The sequence below is a fragment of the Gobio gobio genome, assembly GCF_949357685.1.
Source record: "Gobio gobio genome assembly, chromosome: 19".
Taxonomy (NCBI): Eukaryota; Metazoa; Chordata; class Actinopteri; order Cypriniformes; family Gobionidae; genus Gobio; species Gobio gobio.
The window spans coordinates 41,470,458-41,484,746 of NC_137112.1; the positions used below are offsets into that span (position 1 = coordinate 41,470,458).

Below are 14,289 nucleotides of genomic sequence, written 5' to 3' on the forward strand. Positions count from 1 at the left end.
TGTGTTTCGGGCCTTGGGGATCACATTACTATCCTATTTCAAGGTCTTACATAATATGTACCTTCACTGCTCCCTTTTAGACAGATGAACATATCTCCTTTAAACAAGCTGGGATTAATATATACGTTTTTTTTTACATCCTTTTCGTACAGGCATACAAGGGACCGACACAGTTTCTCTTTCTGTCTCACACACTCACATTTGAAGACCGAGAATAATCGCCCTGAAAGCATGGAGCCTGCTGAGATGAACACTATCCCCAATGGGAAGGGGCACGAAGCTGGTGATGAGACAACTGCGACTGCAATAAAAAGCCAATCAGAAGATGCTGCTCAGTAAGTATGCGCTCAAGGGTGCACTATAGTGTCTGTCTAGTTCAGGATGGTTTATTGTCAGTCATCCAATGTGTTTAGTTTTAGTAATACAGTTTCAGTTGGTATAAGCTTTATCATTTAGTCTAGTTGGTAAGATTATGGAATAAAATGTTTTAGGGGTGTCTTATATTAGTGCATATATCCAGTATTTATGAACATTAGTGTGTGTGTTTTGCAGTATTTTCCAGCTAGCATTAAAGCATCAAGTCATGTCATCCTAATAAGGTGAAGCTTGTCTGTCATCACAGTTTTAAATGTCACTGAACAACACGGTTCAGACATCACTGGGCACTGATGTTATGCTCTTTATAACTCAATATATGTTTAAAGCTCCAATGTGTTTGTGATTGTGTAGATGTTTATGTGCAAACTAATGTATACGGGTGTTTCTTAAACTACAGGAACTTTTTATGTGACAACAAGATTTTTATTAAGACTATTTTACCCTTTTATCAGACCCAGACATTCGATCTTAAAATATGAAAATCATATAATACATAAAAACATATTACTGAAAAACAACTAGATGCACTGAAATTATTCCAAAATCAACTAAAATATTTGGTTGTACACTGTACACTAGTTCACAAAGAAGAGCATGTTTGAGATGGTAAACCATGGTAAAAAGTTTCACTATTGTGTGTCATTTGCAGTTAAGCTGTAATTGTGTCAGATTATGAAAAATGTGTGACAATATAATTTCATTGTGTACATACATAAAATATTACGAAATTTGTCTTAGCAAAACAAAGTCTGCAATTTAGTTTGCGTCAAAAGTTTGCATAAATGCGTCAATAATTTCCACCATTGAATGTTGTCAAATGCAAAAAAACAAACAAAACTAGTGTGAGAAATGGTGGAAATTTAAATGTTTTGTTTTAGAAAAAAATGACAGAACGCTCCTGTGACGCATGTTGGCCATTGCTAGTAGTAAAAGAATGATTAGTGAGATTGTGGAAAGTGTCTTTTAGGTAATCATTTTTTTCTCCACATGGCCAAAAGTGCCCATAGTTGAAGAAACACCTCTTTGTAATTTTATATGCAAAATAAAATCACCCTGCATGAAGAAGAACTGCCCTTCACCTTAAGGAAATGAAATGTTTCTCAGCTAGACATCACTTCCCCCCGACTGTGGCCACATACCTTCAACAGTGTGTTTAACTAAGGATGTGTTCATTATGATTTCCTTGTCTCTTGTGCTTTCGTGGATGCGGCTCCTACACTGCTCTTTAGGGAACTTGTACCAAATAGCACAGAAAATGTCAGGTATGTCATGCAGAGAGCAGAATTGTTGCAGACAGAAGTTTTTTTTTTTTTTTTTTGCAGCTACAAATCATGCATCTATAATTAAAGCACTCATCCTCAATTACTGTTTTGGTGGCGTTAACACTTTCTGTTGATGTTGGCAATCCCTCATGGCTGTTCTTGTGTCTTTAGTACTGACAGAACTCCAGGTAATGCCGAGGCAAACCTGCCTGAAAGCTCAGAGTTCCTGTCCAATGCAGATGACAAGAAAACAACTCGCTTCACGGATGTAAGTTGAGCTTTTGGTAAGATTTTATGTATAGCAGTATGTGACAGTGTGTCTCCTTCAGATAAGACCATAATGTTGTGAAGTGTTTTGAATGTGAATGTGTAGACTAACTGCTCTGTTTCTTCTTGCTTAGTTTGAGGGAAAGACTTCTTTTGGGATGTCCGTCTTCAATTTGGGAAACGCCATCATGGGAAGTGGAATTCTGGGATTAGCGTATGCCATGGCTAACACAGGCATTGTCCTCTTTATGTAAGTTACAGTTTTAGGTCAAACTCTATGCATTCCGATTTTAGGGGTAATCCCTTAAAGTGCCAATATTATGCTATTTTAAAAGTTCCTAGTTTTGTTTTTGAAGTCTTCTACAATAGGTTTACATCTATCCAAAGTCACAAAACACTTTAAATCTCATCATATTCATCGCAACATCACCTCTTTTCTCGCAGTGTCAGAAATGGTTTGATAAAGGATTCGGCCCAGTCTGTTGTGATTGGCCTACCGCTTACAGCGCATGTCGTAAATGAAACATTACCATTACCATACAGTATCTGAATTTCAGCTCCGGAGGCTTCCTCAGCACTTGTATACACATTGATACAAACAGTAGTGATGTGTCGGTTTTACCATATCAATTCGAGCCAGAGTCCTCATCCTTTGGAAGTACATGCAATGTGGATTTGCTTTCACTGTGCAGAAAAGTCAACAACCTGAACCAAACTCTTCCAGGCCTCAGCTACAACTACAGTGTTTGAGGGCAGGTCAAAGTAGACATTGTTCATGGCCGCCAATGAGAACATTGGCTGGCATTATGTAAATTTGTTACAAACCTATGTAGGTTCATGCGGGAAGTAAGACTGGAATTACTGACGACTCATTTCAGGCAGTTCAGAATCAGTTCTTTCTTCTGTGAGACAATAACATTTGTCGTGCACTTTGATATTTGCAAACAGCTATATTACACACGTAGCATGAAAAGTAATATCTGAAAAAGCATAATTTTCTGCATCAAGGGGCACTTTAATGGAGAACAGATAATTCACTTTGAGCTGGAATTGATAAAATCATTGTGCATTTGATACATCATAAACCTTTTTGTGGGGAAACATTAGAATCAGAAGTCATAATAAATTATCTTTTTTTAACAATATTACAGAAAAAAATTAAGGTTTCTAAAAGGGAATGCAGTAGAAGAGAAAAGTTTCACTGAAAAGTTCTTAAAAGACACCTATTAAAAAATAAATAAAAATAAAACAACTTAATTCCACTATTTCCACTGAAAGATTTTGTGCATTGGAAAGGTTACATGAATGTTAAAGGTTCTTCATGGAACCATAGATGACTATATCTTTATTTAAAGTGTACTGCTGATATTTTATTGAGAATTAATTTTCTTCCTTTTTGATTGTATATTTTATAGAGCTGTGGTGCGTATTAATATGCTAATGGTATTGTCATCATGCTATTAAACTGGTATAATTAATTATATTAATGAATGCTTGTGAAGTACACCCTTTATCTTACACACCCTTTAATTGTTTGTCTGACTACACTGAACAAGACTAGCATTAAAGGAAAGATCCTGACAAAAGTCGAATTATGTTTTAAAAATAAAGCACTACTTTTTTACTTTTTTAATCATTGTGATGAAAATATCACTGTTGTTTGCCCATGTTAAGATTATGCCACCATCTAGGGTATTGCGGGTGGTTGCCAAGGCATTAAGTCTTAGTGAGATTCTGGTCCCTAGATATGACTCAATGTACACTACCATTCAAATTTGGGGTCAGTACGATTTTTTTAAAGAAAGAAATTCATGCTTTTATTCAGCAAAGATGCGTTAAATTGATCAAAAGTGACAGTAAAGACATTTATGTTACAAAATTTCTATTTCAAATAAATGCTGTTCTTTTGAATTTATCAAAGAATGCTGAAAAGATTGTATCACTGCACAAAATATTAAACCGTTAAACTGTTTTCAATATTGATAATTAGAAGAAATATTACTAAATGAAGCATCAGTGACAATTTTGATTTTAAATTGTAATAATATTTCAAAATATTACTGTTTATTGTTCAAATAACTGCAGCCTTGGTGAGCTTATAAGATTTCTTTCAAAACCATTAAAAAATCATACCGAGGTCAAACATTGGAAAAGTTCTGAAAGTCTGGGATTTTCTAAAGAAGTTATTAGGTTAAATGTTGTGGACCTGTAAGAGCCTGTAGGTTCAGTTCAGACTCTTATGAGGCAGTTGAAGCAGATATTTAACGCTTCATAGTTCTGTTCCTGGATTAGCTCATGCATTAACTCTTGCAAATTCACTAATAATAGTTAATGTAATAAAAGCATCATGTTCAAGCTCATTGGCTAATCCCTAGAGCTTTTCATAGGGTCTTTCTCAAATCTTGCCGCAGTTCTTTATACAGTGTAAACATCACAGCTTCCCTAAAGTTTGTTAGTTGTCATGATCTGGGTTAAGTCCTGTTCTCTGAACTAGTTCCCCTGCTGTATTAATCCTCCAGTAAAGCAGCCTTTATTAGTAAAGTCAGATTGCCAGAGAGATTTGTTTCCCGATTGACCTTCAGTAGAGCTGAGCGGGCCGCACCAGGACACTCACTTTGCACGGGAGCCTCGCATTCAGTCAAGGCACTGCCAATTAAAATCATGGGCTGTATGCCTTTTAATCTGGGTTGAGCATTGTACAGAGGATTTTTTTCCTTTCTGAAAGGGCTTTGGGTTTGAGCTGTTTGGTGTGACTGGGGTTCTGCAATATTTGGCACACTTGAACTTTTGGTACTCCCGATTTCTGCGCATGTAGTACCTCTCTGATCTGAGAACAGTGTTGCTCCAGTGCTGATTGTGGCTTCAGGCTACTCATAAATCAATCCCAGACACAATTTAATAATGCTGCTATTCCTTTCAATAATACTGCAGCTCTTGGGGATGAATTCATATGGTGTATGGGAGTTACCATAGACCTTGCTGTCTTCGTAGAGTTTCATTGTGTAAAACATTATCTTTAGGTGTATATAGAAGTGGTGTATAGATGAAGATTGAGGACAGATTATGAAATGTTGATGTTGGGATTTGCCCGAATGAGCTGTGGTTTGACTTCAGGCTTGATTTTGCTATGTCACTTTGAATCTTGGCAGCAGTTCCCTAGAGGCGAGAGTGGATCCACAACTGCCAGAAATGCACAACATTATAAAACAAGAATGTCTCTTGAATATCCAGCATCACATAACAGTGTGTGGAGTTCATTTTCTTCTAGACAGGAGTGAGATTAAATGGAGAGCTGATGGAGACCCCTGCTTAGATTTTTCTTCTGAGAAAAAGAGCACAGTAACCTCTAATTAGTCTCCTCTGGAGTTTCACAAAAGATTTCATCATATTGTTATCAGAAACCAAAATCTGCAATCAAATGTCAGAGATTTCAGTGTGAATCAATTTCTTGTGTGATACCTCAAGACCATCTTCACTGATCTATATTTTAAATATAATCTCAATATCTAATCATCTAATTTGCTTCTATTTTAATGACATTTAGGAGAAACATGTGGGACTGTGTTATTACGTAACATAATTAAAAACTCTATTTAGTCTCAATTGACTGTCTTTGAAAGAGCTCTTTGAGAAAGATTATGACACAACCAATCCTCAAATTTTGCCTTGAAATTCGTCTTACTGTTGCTTACTGGGAAATGTAATTGCTCAAGGACAGGGAATAATTTCATGTTTCTGAAATAAAATACCGTACATGTTTATGAGGGACAGTGGGAGCAAGAATTATAAGAAGTAGATCAAAAGATGCCAACAAAGAAAATAACTGAATAACTGATATGATAATTTGCTGTAGCACCATGCTCAATTAAATTTCCATATAGTCTTTCTCCATTAAAATAATATTTAATAGCCTCAGTGACACAGTGCTGCTGGAGTCTCAATTAACAGTGCTTGGATTTCATCCACTTCTTCCTCCATTTGCTGAAGATGTGGTTTTACATTAATTTAAGAACTGATGAAGCCACTTGGATGAAAGTTCTTCAATAAATGGAGAAACACGTCCAGATGCTCCAGAACAGACAGACAGACAGACAGACAGACAGACAGACAGACAGACAGACAGACAGACAGACAGACAGACAGACAGACAGACAGACAGACAGATAGATAGATAGATAGATAGATAGATAGATAGATAGATAGATAGATAGATAGATAGATAGATAGATAGATAGATAGATAGATAGATAGATAGATAGATAGATAATAGATAGAAAATATTTCATCACAATCAGCTGCTAAAGAAGTTGATTAGATGCTGAACTGATTGCATACTGTCTTCATTCAAGCCAGCTGCATCCATTAATATACTGCAGCTGTTGAACAAATAACATGTTCTGTCTGGGTTTCAGCAGATTTTTCAAAGCTTTTTAATCTCGTAATGCTGCCTCCTCCAGCGTAATTTGTTATTAAAGACATGGAATTAGCTATACAATTGTTCTTTACTTATATATGACTGGAATGTTAGTCAGAGCTGGGAGTTTTGATGCTGAATATCTGTTTCAGAGCTCATGTGAGTCAAGGCAACAGCGTTTTCAGCAGAACTGCACTCGTTGACATCTGCAATTCAGCCACGTCATTAGGTAAAAAGAAGGAAAAGGGGAAAACGTGAGAAAGTGCAGAGTTGAAACTGAGTGCTTGGCAGAAAATGCTTAGGCCTGGTCAGTACAGATGCCAAGACATTCTGGAGCTAGGAAAAGGGACTAAACAGGACATTTTTATGCAAGAAAAAGAGTCAGTAGAGCGTGTTTCGGGTTCATAGCATGAGATGTTTGTCCAGATGTTGACAGCTGGAGGGTGCCGTTGTATTTATGGGCCATCTTGCCTGTCATTACACTGTCTAGTATTTTTCCACCTTACTGAGGCTAGTCTGTCTGTCTGTCTATTCTGGAGCATCTGGACGTGTTCCTCCATTTATTGAAGAACCTTTATCCAAGTGGCTTCATCAGTTCTTAAATTAATGTAAAACCACATCTTCAGCAAATGGAGGAAGAAGTGGATGAAATCCAAGCACTGTTAATTGAGACTCCAGCAGCACTGTGTCACTGAGGCTATTAATTATTTTAAGAAAGACTATATGGAAATTTAATCGAGCATGGTGCTACAGCAAATTATCATATCAGTTATTCAGTTATTTTTTTTGTTGGCATTTTTTGATCTACTTCTTATAATTCTTGCTCCCACTGTCCCTCATAAACATGTATTTTATTCCAGAAACATGAAATTATTCCCTGTCCTTGAGCAATTACATTTCCCAGTAAGCCACAGTAAAATGAATTTCAAGGCAAAAGTTGAGGATTGGTTGTGTCATAATCTTTCTCAAAGAGCTCTAAATTGTAAATTGTAAACACAATACATGTATGTAATATATATATATATATATATATATATATATATATATATATATATATATATATATATATATATATATATATACAGTCGAATATATCTTTAATTTCTTGTATTGTGTTATTGTGTTAACCTAGAATATTTGTGATTTGAGTTGAGATCCTATTTAAACACTTTATAAATATAACACATAGCCACAATGGAGCTTGACAGTGACATTTGGTTCCAGTTGAATTTATTTAATATTTTCTGTCTTTCAGAATTCTTCTCACTGCTGTTGCTCTCCTGTCGTCATACTCCATTCACCTGCTGCTAAAATCTTCAGGCGTTGTGGGTAAGTATTTCATTACACTGACCTGAGACCAGTTTTAAACTCTCTTCTGTAGTTAAGATTATGATATGGATAGGAAAAACTGTTCCTGAGCTAAAATGAAGAGCCGGTTTAGATTAACTGATTTGACATGGGTTTCTCTGTTGGCTCAGTGACCATCTGCCTCCTCTGTGAGAGATTTTAATTGGCAAGAATATTTCTGGTGTTCATTAGGCTAAAAATAGCCAAGCGTCTGCTGTGCTTGATCAATTGTGGCTGTCATTATCAGTGCTATATCAACTATAAGCCCATGGTTTCATTGTTGCCCCAAACCCATGTCAACCACATGGTTACCTTGAAAACTGACAAACCTTACATATACCGTGATATACATATTACTAGATGATAGTGTAACGTTTAATCCAAAGATGATGAAGAGAAATTCTGAAAGGGTATTAATAACAAAAAATGTTTTAAACTATTATTTAAACAAAACAAACACAGGTCATCCAAAGATGAGTAGGTAATGTGACAGTTGAGCATAACAACACCACACTACCCGACAATGAACTGAAAACCAAGAGGAACTTAAAAATACATTGATAACAAACTCAAAAACGAACAGATGTGATCGTTAAATTAATTAAATGATTATCAATAGAAACCAATGACTGGCGAGAAACTAGAACTAAAGAAACAGGTGCTGGAAACAAACTAAGGGTGCGTTTACACAACAACGATTTGCTTAAAACGGAGAAGATTTTTCTTTGATTTTTCTGTGTAAGTCAACACCATTGTCAAAACGATCCCCTTTCACATGGATCCGTGAAAACGTCTAAAATGCTGTATTCTGCTGCCAAGGCCATTAGATGGCGATGAAACACTATAGACTGAAAATGTAATACGCATGTGCATGACGTCATCGTTTTCACAGATACATTTTTTTGTTGTTTACACGGAGACCATTTTCAAAAGCGTGCACTTTGAAACCAAGTTTGTGTTTTCAGGCACCCAAAACACGGTGTCGTGTAAATGAACTGCCAAAACGCTTAACATTTTTAGTTGAAAACGGTGTCGTGTAAATAGCCCCTAAAAGTCCATGAAAATGAAACTAAACACAAACAGAATGTGACAGATAGACACACTTTTTTAAAATAATGAATCAATTTAAACGACATAATAAATCAGAACATCTGATATGAGTAAGACTTAGAAAAAGACTTGTTTGTAATATTAATATTATTACTATCATATTCTGTTTTAAATGTATTACTATATTACATTTGATTGATTGATTGAGTGTTTTATTTGAACATGTTAAAAAAAAAAAAAAAAAATAAGAATAACAGGAAGAGAATATGTATGTACCTAAATCATCCATTCCTACATACTTACAATATAATTAAAAATACCAAATAAAAAAGAACATACACTTCTCTATACACACTTCCAAAATTAGTATAAAGGATTAAGTACTTCAAATAGAAAAAACAAAACAATTTCCCATGTTCAAAAAGGAGTAGGAAGAAGTTCAAAAAACTTTTCTAGTCCTACCCCCCCATCTCTATTTTTCCCTTAATTAACACAAATAGAATCATTGCTTTACATATTTACATAAACATACACTATATATCTACTTCCAGTGCTTATATTCACATATTACACAGATGCATACATTCATAACTACAGTACGTATACACATTTCCATCATCTTCTTTTCCATTTATCTATATTACACCCAATAAAACCCAACCAAACTAGACTTTTTATATAATCCCAAAAACATACGGTCAGTATACGATACTAACATCTCAATTCCTTTTCATATCCCTTCAATATTTTCATTTTAAATATTCTCTTAAAATTACTCATTGTTGTACATGTTTTCATCTCTTCACTACAGTTATTCCATAAATGAACTCCTTTGGTTGTAATGCAGTGATTCTTAAAATTTGTTCTTATAATTTTCCTTTGTAATACCAAATGTCCTCTCAGATAGTACTTGCTCTCTCTCATTTGAAACAACCCTTGGATACTTTTTGATAATTGTTGATTATATATTTTATACATAATTTGTGCAGTCTTAAGTTCTACCAAATCTCTGAATTTTAGTGCTTTTATTTTAACGAAAAGTTGGTGCTCTATAAGTAGTTTTATTTACAATTCTTAAGGCTCTCTTTTGAAGTATAAATATAGATTTAGTGTTCGTTTTGTATGTGTGTCCCCACACCTCCAAACAATAAGTAATATATGGAAGTATGAAAGAACAATACAACGTGTACAATGAGCGTTGATTTAATAGATATTTAGTTTTATAAAGTATTAATTAATTAACAAATTAATATACTATGATTATTATTGTTATTATTATTAGAGGAAGACATTTTTTGGGGGGGTGCTTTAGTGTTTTTTTTACTATATTGTTGCATATTACTAGCAATTGGACAATATGTGGATCTCATGTGTTCTTGCATTTTTGTCAGGCATTAGAGCTTATGAACAACTGGGCTACCGAGCCTTCGGCACACCAGGCAAGATGGCGGCCGGCATTGCAATCACCCTGCAGAACATTGGAGGTGAGATGCTGTCAAACGTCACGTCTCAGGAGACACATTGTATTGCTTTGTGACGCTGTCAAGGGCACAGTATTCATATACACCTCTCCAGAGAAAGTGACCGGACTTAGATGGATAGCATTGTCATTCATTTCTCATTTACACTCCAGGTCATCGCTCAGTTATTTTTTATTCCTTCATACTCATTGTAACCTTTCCTCCCCTTCCTCTATGTTGTCCTCATTTTCGAAAGCTGTAGTCTATTTCGACTCTCTATATATATTCAGCATAATTTTTCTTAAAATATTATATATATATCTTATTATATATATATTAATATATATTATTATATATCTCGATATCTTGCCTATTGTATAACATTATAATTCTTTTTTTTAATGTATTTTTCTTTTAATATTGCTTTGCTTTACAGTCAATCGTTTTTAAAGAGCTTTGTCATTTAAACTGTGATTCGATCCACAGTAGTGGAGAAGACCCTGAGCTGGGTGCCGTTGGGTGCATGTTTATGGAAACTAAATATAGAACTGATTCTCTTCTTTACTGTGACATTTGCTTCCAGGATAATAACCACAATCCCCTGGAGTAGACAAATACGTCCTGGATTAGGGTGTTTACAGTATGTGTGTGTGTGTGTGTGTGTGTGTGTATGAATCTCACAGCCGTCATCTCTCTCTCTCCTCTCTCATAGCCATGTCCAGCTACTTGTACATAGTAAAATACGAGTTTCCACTGGTTATCCAGGCTTTTCTCAAGGTGGACAGTACATCAGGGTGAGTACACATGTCTGTGTGTGTTTAAAGTTGTGTTTTAGTTCTCAGAAAGCAACACAAATACATCATCTTGTTTTTTCCACTGTTTATTGGCCACATCAGGACTCTAGATTACCACGTGACCCGTTTCAAGGGTATCAGCATACAGAAGCACTCACTAGAAAGTCAAATAAAACACAAGATCTGTTTAATGTCTCTAATTGTAGACAACAGTGTCATTAAAGGGAAACCAAATGAAGTCTCCTGCTTCAAATGTTTCTCCTGAGAAAAAGTCTTATCTAAAGATTCAAAAAAAGGTCTTACAAACAGCCTCAACAGTGCCTGTTTATTTGATTAAAAGTCAGAGATTTCAAGATATTATAGCTCGCTTTTATAAATAAAGGTTCTTTATTGGCCTTTATTTATCATGAACGTCCATGAACCTTTCCACTTTATAGAGGAAAAAAGTTATTTAGATTATTAAAAGGTTTTCAAACTTTTAAGAGCTTTCCACTGAAAGGTTCCTTGGGAACCCCCCAAAAAACCCTGCTTTTGTATCCTTAATTTTTAAGGATTAGCATTATTTTTTACATATTTTTTCCCCCCGCATATTGTGACGCACCTCGCTTCCCAATCTGTCAGTAATGCTCTGTTTAGTTACCGTCTCTATGAATCCCCTCTTTCCACAAAGCACAATTTGCTCTGATTGGTCAGCTGGACTAGTGTGTGATTGGTCAACTGCTTCAAGTGTGTTTTGGAAATGTCATTATTGTATTTTTCCAGACGAAAACACAAGACTACAATCAAGGCATTTGAGGGAGCTTAGTGCTTACTGATATAGAGAATAACTCCCTTTGGAGTGGACTTTGTGCTTTGTAACTTTGCAGACCTTTTTCAAGCTCAAACAGCAACATTACACACTAAAGAAATTGAAAATGTAAAAAAGCATAAAATGTCCTCCTTAAATAGTGTACTGTATGCCAATGAGTCTCATTTGTTACTATCTTTATGAATCTTAGCTATTGTATTAAAAACACCTGAGACAAAGTTGATACTTGTATGGAACTAAGGGCTACACAACAGCAAAAATGTCATAAAAAATTTAAAAATGTCCTTTGGGAAGAAAGATAGTTAGAGAAAGAATGAAAGAAACCAGTGTGTGGGAAGGTCTACACTAATGGCCAAAAGGAAAAGGGTTATGTGATTAGTCAAGTCTGTAAATGCACCTTTTTCAATGGCATTTATTTTTCTTTTTGTCAAATACCAGCCTGTCATTGTGGACATGAGGCCATTAACACTAGCAACCACATCAGTTTTGCCCCTCGTAACGATTACTGCCAATTTGTGAATGTGTGTGAGCTGTGCAGTTTCTGTCTGATCAATAGGTCCCTTAGGATTTTTGAGTCACACAGTAAAATGCTTTGGCGTAATTGTGTAAAAGTGTGTGTGTGTGTGTGTGTGTGTTAGAGAAAAACTATGATAGATGGACTAGATTTGGTGAGAACAGATTTTATGCACGTGAAGGTCAGATCTCTCCTGACTAACACTCGCTTGCCCAGCCAAGGAAATGTGTGTGTGGCGGTCCGTGACGCAAGCCGACTGCAGATACGATGACTGGAGTTCGGCCTGACAGAAGGCCTGTGCACACACTCTGGAGGACACCTCAAAAACTCCACGGAAACGACCTTTGGCTGCCTCATTTGAATTCCTCACCTCTCCAGGCGAGCGAGGAGGATCACAACGCATTAAACAGTGACTATTCATTTCCGTTTTAGCAGGCAGTGCACATGAATCTACATGTGTGACAGTTTTTGTAAATTAACATTAGCAGGAAAGTTTTATGAAAGGACCTTAGTCATTGCAGACACCATGTTTAACTTTAAATGAAAACCAGGGTGAGAATAAACTGTCTGTTAAGAAGGATGTACTCATGTGTATCTTGGTGTCACTTGGTAAAAAAAAACTTGGTTAACCGTTCATTTTTCTTTTTTTGTTGTTGAAAGAAGTCTCTAATGCTCAACTATGCTGCACGTATTTGTTCAAAATTACAGTAAAAACAATAGTGTAGTGAAATATTAGAGTTTAAATAAATAAAAAAATATATATAATTCTATTCTATTTGAATATAATTATTCCTGTGATAGCAAAGCTGAATTTTCAGCATCATTACTCCAGTCTTCAGTGTCACATGATCCTTCAGAAATCATTCTATTATGCTGATTTTATGCTCAAGAAATAATTCTTATTATTATCAATGTTGAAAACAGTTTATTTTTTTTGTTTAAAGGCACAATAGGTAATTTTTAGCTGCTAGAGGTCGCTTATTCAAAACAAAGGCGTAGCTTGATGACGCCTTGATTTCGCGGAATCATGGGAGGTGTAGTCTTCACCTCTACAGCCGGTGGAAAAGAATCCGATGGGACTCGGAAATCATATTCATGGATGAGCTAACGTATTAAAGATTTATTAAAGGTCCTGTTCTTCGTGATCCTATTTTTCAAACTTTAGTTAGTGTGTAATGTTGCTGTTAGAGCATAATTAATACCTGTAAAATTATAAAGCTCAAAGTTCAATGCCAAGCGAGATATTTTATTTAACAGAAGTTCCCTTTCAAAGCCTACAGCGAACGGCCGGTCTGGACTACATCTCTGTACATCCTGCTTTAATGACGTCAGTAGAACAGTTTGTTGACTAACCTCCGCCCACAAGAATACGCGGAAAAAGGGGGCGTGGTTGCTCTCCCACGTGGAGAAGAGGAATTGTTGCGTTTGTATAGTGTTTGTCGCCATGTCGTCGAGACGCTGTTATTTTCATCCCGGAGTCAAATCACCTTTGTTTGGCTTTCCCAGGGACGCTGTACTTAGAGATCATTGAGCGCATGCATCCCCGTTATGGTGAGAGGCGTGACCTTTCCGGTAACGTGCGCTCTGCGTGCGCTAAGCTGCTGTCGAATCACAACACGGGAACCGCTGGCACAATCAGAACTCGTTATGTATTTCTGAAGGAGGGACTTCATAGAACAGGGAAATCTTTCAAGCCGTTTTGAGGACAGTGAAAACAGCGGTATACAGATAAGTAAATTGTGTGAAAAATACTGTGTTTTTTTACACGTGAAACATGAACACATGTTATATTGCACACTGTAAACACAATCAAAGCTTCAAAAAAACGCGAAAAACGGGACCTTTAACGTTACTGTAGTATGAAGCAGGGTAGGGCTGAAAGCCGTTGGAGCAGAAAGAGGCCGCTGGAGCGAAACAAGTGCTACACACGGCTTGAGAGCAGTGGAGCTTTTATTATGCCAAAGATGAACACTTCTGCTTCTTCCGGTCATGCAT

At 36.1% G+C, this 14,289-nt stretch overlaps 1 protein-coding gene across 4 annotated transcripts in view; it reads left to right on the forward strand.

Moving 5' to 3' along the window:
• Window positions 1-14,289, forward strand: part of slc38a3a (solute carrier family 38 member 3a) — a 66,603-nt gene that overhangs the window by 29,649 nt on the left and 22,665 nt on the right. The window contains exons 2-8 of one of the 4 annotated variants that reach the window (XM_079844325.1): window positions 153-335; window positions 1,608-1,640; window positions 1,812-1,908; window positions 2,042-2,157; window positions 7,577-7,650; window positions 10,110-10,202; window positions 10,891-10,972. In XM_079844325.1, the coding sequence (XP_079700451.1) occupies window positions 232-335; window positions 1,608-1,640; window positions 1,812-1,908; window positions 2,042-2,157; window positions 7,577-7,650; window positions 10,110-10,202; window positions 10,891-10,972 (599 nt within the window). In that variant the 5' untranslated portion in view covers window positions 153-231. Of the gene's footprint in view, window positions 1-152; window positions 336-1,607; window positions 1,641-1,811; window positions 1,925-2,041; window positions 2,158-7,576; window positions 7,651-10,109; window positions 10,203-10,890; window positions 10,973-14,289 lie in introns of all 4 variants that reach the window. The other 3 variants (XM_079844328.1, XM_079844326.1, XM_079844327.1) reach the window with 3 other exon arrangements.